Source organism: Argentina silus (genome assembly GCF_951799395.1).
Source record: "Argentina silus genome assembly, chromosome: 18".
In the NCBI taxonomy this organism is placed as follows: Eukaryota; Metazoa; Chordata; class Actinopteri; order Argentiniformes; family Argentinidae; genus Argentina; species Argentina silus.
In genome coordinates, this window is record NC_139672.1 from 6,442,323 (window position 1) to 6,448,925 (window position 6,603).

The window sequence follows — 6,603 nt, forward strand, 5'->3', positions numbered from 1 at the left end:
TCACCTATATTTACATACAAGTGTCATGGGGTTCTATATTTACATACAAGTGTCATGGGGTTATACAGGGACTTCACTTATGCCAATCATCCATTTGACAACCCAGGGGTTGGTTTCCTGAAAGCTTCATAACTAAAGTAGTACTTTATCTCGTTTGACACACCAGGCCCACTTCTACCCAGCAATGTTCTTTATTTAATGAATGTTGTTAGGCCATGCATAGAAGTGAGTTGCAAACATTGATTTTACAATTGCTACTCTCTTGCAGCTTTAAAGCTGTGTTGTCGGGAGAAATTAAGCTACAAAGCTTTCAGGAAACTGGCACCAGTTAAATACATTACAGATGCAATATGTAACAGTAGACTCCATCTACTGCATCAGTAAAATGAATTATTGTGTTGCCAGACATAAAAAAACATGCATTGAAAAATAATATTGCTGAATTTATGCAAACTACTGTATGGTTGAAATGATTTACATGTTGTTTCATCATGACATGTACAGCAACTGTACACAGAATGTATTTATTCCAGGGATTTCTCACATTGACCCCAAGAGCTTTTACAACTGTCCATTATGTTTTCTAGCCACTTTTTCAAATTGTGTAATTGCAGCTTCTCCAAATATTTACTTTCATAGTGTTCAGTAACAGAACCAGAATTAACCCAACTGTTGCATCACACTCTGGTAATGTGCAACTACAACCTTATCTCTTGAGTCACAACAGGAAAGGCTGCACATGGTATTCTGTTTCTATTTGTATGAGCACAATCCACTTACGTCACATATGTGCCTTAAAGGGACGTAGGAAGTATATTTTACGAGGGGGTGCTGCCTACAGTCACATGTTTTAAGGGGGGTGGCTACTTGTCCCGATTCCGACAATGACAGAAGATGTCCCGTCCCCCCCTTTATGTACCAAGAGAAAATGTTGCCTATCACCTGTTAAACAAGCAATTCTGATGACTTTTGACAGGAGAATAACATAGTGGTTAGTGTGAGTGAAAAGCGTAGAATCCAACAGCAGTCACGCAGTTTAACCAGTCGCCTAGATGACGTACATATACTTCCACATATTGTCACACACACACCATCACAAGTACACGAGATCTGTATAAATTAAAACAAAAAGAAAGACACCCCTTGCAGCCGCACCCCCCACTTCCGATGTGCGTGGGCCCTTTGGCGATAACAGCAAGAAACACAGAGTTCAGGTCACCTTTTACACTACCTTGGTACAATCACCTTCTTTTATGCACATGAATATACATCACATACAGTATTAGATACAGGAGGGCATTCTCACATAATTGTTATTTTTGTTTTGAGTTTGCCAAAGTTTGGAAAAAGGTCTCCGGACCTCAGTCTAGTATTTACGTAATACGGGCTTCTCGTTTTAATAATTGGGAAAGAATTGATACCACCCACCTGTTACACCTTATCATCTCCAGGGTTTCTTATTGGTCAGGGTGTGAGGGTGACTACTATCAGTGGAGGCTGGTGGAGGTAGAAAACAGAGGATGGGCTCATTGTAATCCATGGAATGGGATGAGGAATGGTATGAAACATGTGTGTTTGATACCAATCCTCATTCCATTCCGTGCAGTACAATGAGCCTGTCCTCCAATTTCTACCACCACCAGACTCCGCTGTACTGTTTATATAGTGATAGTGTACCCTCAGCTCGGTATGTGTTTCTCTCATCCAGGGGACAAACATGAAGTTGCTCATTTTGGTGGCTCTCTTCGGGCTCAGCCTGGCCCAGCACAACCCTCACACCAAGCATGGCAGGACATCCATTGTCCACCTGTTTGAGTGGCGGTGGGCAGATATCGCTGCAGAGTGCGAACGCTACTTGGCTCCCAACGGCTACGGTGGGGTTCAGGTATGTACTGTCTACGGTCTGTGTACGAGCATGGGTGGTGAAGAGACATCAAAATGGCATTGTAGGCCGTATGTATGTGTGTCTACAGGCTAGGTATTGGAAAAACACATTATTTGTTGTCCAATCACCACTGCAGTAGTCATCAGGTTTAGATATTAGATTTAGTGTGTGATGAAATAGTACTTTTGTTACTAAATGTTGAATCAGTGACGTTCCCCTTTTAACAGTACATATGGCACTAGCATTGCTTGTGCTGATATAAGAGATTGACACCATTCACCCATGCTTGTTGTTGTTCCTCCGGCCCCCCCCAGATCTCCCCTCCTCATGAGAGCATCGTTTTGAGTAGCCCCTGGAGACCATGGTGGGAGAGGTACCAGCCAGTCAGCTACAACCTGTGCTCCAGATCTGGCAACGAGAACGAGCTGAGGGACATGATCACCAGATGCAACAATGTTGGGGTAAACAACAACACGTGCCATTTAGCAAAAAAAAAAAAACCAAACCATTTGAACCAAACTATTGCCCAGCTTCTATGTGAAGACTTGAATCATCGTCTAACATCATTGTCTTGAATTATTGAAATATCCTATATTGTGATATATCATAATAACATCATGTAATATCATGTTGCTTGTAGGTGAACATCTATGTGGATGCTGTCATCAACCACATGTGTGGATCCGGAGGTGGAGAGGGTCAGCACTCCAGCTGTGGTACCTGGTTCAGCGCCGGCAAGAGGGACTTCCCCTCTATCCCCTACAGCCACTACGACTTCAACGACGGCAAGTGCAGAACTAGCAGCGGTAACATCGAGAGCTACAATGACGTCTATCAGGTACGACTCAAGCGGCGTCCGATAGCTTTTCTCTAATTGTCTTCTAATTTTCTTTCAAAAACAAAGAAACAGTTTTTTTTTTCAAATACTGCAGCGATATGATTGTTTGGGACCATAGGACATTACAAGACTAGGAGAAGGTGAAACAAATATAGCTGAATTTCCCCTGAAAAAAAACTATTTGAATAAAAAAATGTCCCTTTTTTTCCCCTGTCACAATTGATGAATTCATGAGCATAACCGTGATGTTTTCCCCCCCAGGTGCGTGACTGTCGTCTGGTGAGTCTTCTGGACCTTGCCCTGGAGAAGGACTACGTGAGGGGTAAGGTGGCCGACTACTTGAACAAGCTGATCGATATGGGTGTGGCTGGGTTCAGAGTGGACGCCAGCAAGCACATGTGGCCCGGGGACTTGGATAACATCTACGGTCGCCTCCACAACCTCAGCACCAAATGGTTCCCTGGCGGCTCCAGAGCTTTCATGTTCCAGGAGGTAAGGATCAAGATAGTAGACGCTTTATTTATTAAATGTGTTTATTATGTTCAAAGCACCAAAGGTAAGCTGATGAACTTCCTAGCACAATTCTAGTCAAATTGTAGTCAATTCTAACATCGTACAAATCACAAAACCGATTACCAAGTCACTGTCTAATAAAATACACCTACTGTTTAAATCCCACCCCCTCATTTTTTAATTATTTGTTGTTATTACCAATCTTGGCATGAATAAGTTGAGCTCTTATTCTGTTTGTATTGTTTTACTGTAGGTTATTGACCTTGGTGGGGAGGCCATCCAGTCCAGTGAATACTTTGGCCTGGGCAGAGTCACTGAGTTCAAGTATAGCGGTAGACTGGGAGGTATCATGCGGAAGTGGAACGGGGACAAGTTGTGTTACACCAGGTGTGTGTGTGTGTGTGTGTGTGTGTGTGTGTGTGTGTGTGTGTCTGTGTGTGTGTGTGTGTGAGTGTGTGTGTGTGTGTGTGTGTGTGCGTGTGTGTGTGTGTGTGTGTGTGTGTGTGTGTGTGTGTGTGTGCGCACATGCGCGTGCGTGTAAGTGCGTGTGTAACTTTGTATACATGTTACAAAATCACACGTTTTTATTTTATTTTTAGGAACTGGGGCGAGGGCTGGGGTTTCATGCCCGACGGCAACGCTTTGGTGTTTGTGGACAACCATGACAACCAGAGGGGACACGGAGCTGGAGGAGCCTCCATTGTCACATTCTGGGACTCCAGGTATCTTCACTATAGTTCTTGCACTTCTTTATACACTCTATAATTGTTCTTGATACTTCTTACCATTTACGACTGTACAGCAATAACTGGAGCTTCTGCTATTATTGATACATTCCATCAATTATCGTTGATCAATTCTATCATCAATTATCGTTGATCAATTCTATCATTTCCAGGTTGTACAAGATGGCTACCGCTTACATGCTTGCCCATCCCTATGGAATGACCAGAGTGATGTCAAGCTTCCGTTGGAACCGCAACATTGTGGATGGAAAGGTATTACAGTTTTTAACACTATTTCTGGCTGTACAGTAATTCATCGTGTGTGTGGGCTACCAACAATGTTGCCTCAGAGGCTAGTCATTTGAATTCAAGTGTGATGTTGTCCTTGTGATGTGTATGTTTTCTTTATCTTTTTCTGCCTCAGGACACAAACGACTGGATGGGTCCTCCCAGCTACAGTGATGGATCCACCAAGCCTGTTCCCATCAACGCTGACTCCACCTGCGGAGATGGCTGGGTGTGTGAGCACAGATGGCGTCAGATCAAGTGAGTCCTTTATGTCTAAACCGTTTTCTTTGAATGAATGTACTGCCCTGCCAGTGCTGTAATGTTTTGGCAGTATATGTATTCATTAGTTTATTCATTCGTCCAAGTCACTCTCATGGTGCAATTGATTTATTATTTATCATTCTTCATTCTTTGGTCTCTCTCTCTCTCTGTCTCTCTCTCTCCCCGCCTCCAGGAACATGGTGATCTTCCGAAACGTGGTCAATGGACAGCCCCATTCCAACTGGTGGGATAACGGGAACAACCAGGTGGCCTTCGGACGTGGCAACCGTGGCTTCCTTGTCATGAACAACGATGACTGGTGAGGACAAAAATCTATGTATTGATTGATTGATTGGTGTTACATGAGGAGAATATCAGCAAAATATTGAGAATATCAATATTTGGTTTGTTCTGAAGTGGAGAACAAATAAAGTAAAGACTCTTAAGCTTCCTCTCCCTCTGCTCACTCAACAGGGATCTGGATGTGACTCTGAACACTGGCATGCCTGGTGGCACATACTGTGATGTCATTTCCGGCCAGAAGGACGGAGAAAGGTGCACTGGGAAGCAGATTAATGTCGGGGGCGATGGGCGTGCCCACTTCAGGATCAGCAACAGAGACGAAGACCCCTTCGTGGCCATCCATGCCGACTCCAAGCTGTAAATTCAATACAAAAGGCACAATAAAGTGCATCCGTGAACTTAACTTCCATGGCATGTCCTGTCTTCACTTTCACAGTTTGAAACCACCATTCTTCAGGTGGATTATTAATAAATGCATCCGTCTCAATATGGTGCACCTACAGTATAAGTAAATATGGGATATAGTATTTGTGATTTGTTTGCAAGATGGTAGTGACTGTAGACTCCAGGTTATTGACAAAGAGTTCAAAAGCAGGTTGATCTTCAAATCTTGACTTCCCTTTATATCCTGACCCTCCAGTAGAGGAGACTGAACCCATTACACACATAGCAGGGTTAGGGTTAGGGTTAGGTCCCCTTCCTCTGAGGAGAGTGGGATGGAGGGACGGGGATAGAGGATTGGGGGGATGGAGGGATGAGGGTGATGCAGGGATGAAGGGAGGCTAAAAGGTAGATGGCACGGTCAGTCACCCAGCATGATGTTCAGTAATGGCCTGTTAGACCCAGCCTTACTGTAACACCAGGATGCCAAACAGGCATTGTCCAAAGGGGCGTTCGCGTGTAATGAATTCTAACCAGGGCAAATGTACCAAATGCGCGCCCCCCACCCCACCCCACCCCCCACCCCCCCATTTCTCTCCCCTCACTGCATAAATAACAGAAATGGATTCACTGTGAATCACTGGCCTTCAACAGAGAGAGATGTACTGTACCAAGGGCCTCTTGTGATTATTTCACTGGTTACTATAGCTAAAAGCATTTGCCTTGATAGTGCAAGTGTATCATATATTCATATATGATCAATTCGAGACCCTCGAAATGACCTTGAAATGACCAAAGAGCAAGTGTGGATGGTCAAGAAAGTGGTGTGAGAGAGGCCTTAGTTGTGATTCTGTTTTTAATGTAATGTGTTCCACTCTGTAAAGTTCAACTGAGGCTAGAGAAGGTGTCTGACAGACAGACAGCTCCAGAACCTTTGAGTGCCCTCCCTGGGTGCCCGCATTGTGTATTCTCCTTTGATCTTTTGGGGACAACTCCTCGCCATCACACGGAGGCCACATCAGTTTCACCTGAGTGCGGCGCTGGCATCCGCCATTAGGGCAGTGTGGGGACCCAGGGGGCCAACCGTCTAACTCCCTCCCTTCTCCGAGACACGTCGCCGGAGTGCCAGACACGAGAGGTGAGACAGCTAAGGTGACACCTGCCAGAACGTTCAGCTCACTCTGTTGTCATGGCAACCTACCCTGAGGAAAAGCAGGCAAATATTTCTAAAGCACCTGTTTTTTTTTTTAGGGAAGGATATGATGTGTAAGACAGCAGAAATTAGAAAATAAAAGCAAAATCAGATTGACTGCACTTCCTCGACAACTCTGGAACTGTCTCTCGGAGTCCTTGAAAGTTGTTTCAATGTCCTTTGTATGTCTGAGAACTACTCTACCTCGGTGAAGGTC

At 44.4% G+C, this 6,603-nt stretch overlaps 1 protein-coding gene across 1 annotated transcript; it reads left to right on the forward strand.

The window, feature by feature from the left end:
- Nucleotides 1–1,717: 1,717 nt before the first annotated feature.
- On the forward strand, nucleotides 1,718–5,174 carry LOC310819366 (alpha-amylase-like; the record flags this gene model as incomplete). Its single annotated transcript, XM_083690629.1, has 10 exons — nucleotides 1,718–1,885; nucleotides 2,200–2,346; nucleotides 2,526–2,723; nucleotides 2,985–3,215; nucleotides 3,490–3,623; nucleotides 3,836–3,958; nucleotides 4,135–4,234; nucleotides 4,386–4,507; nucleotides 4,704–4,829; nucleotides 4,985–5,174. The coding sequence occupies 10 exons, from the start codon at nucleotides 1,718–1,720 to the stop codon at nucleotides 5,172–5,174; spliced, it is 1,539 nt and encodes a 512-aa protein (XP_083546755.1).
- Nucleotides 5,175–6,603: the final 1,429 nt, after the last annotated feature.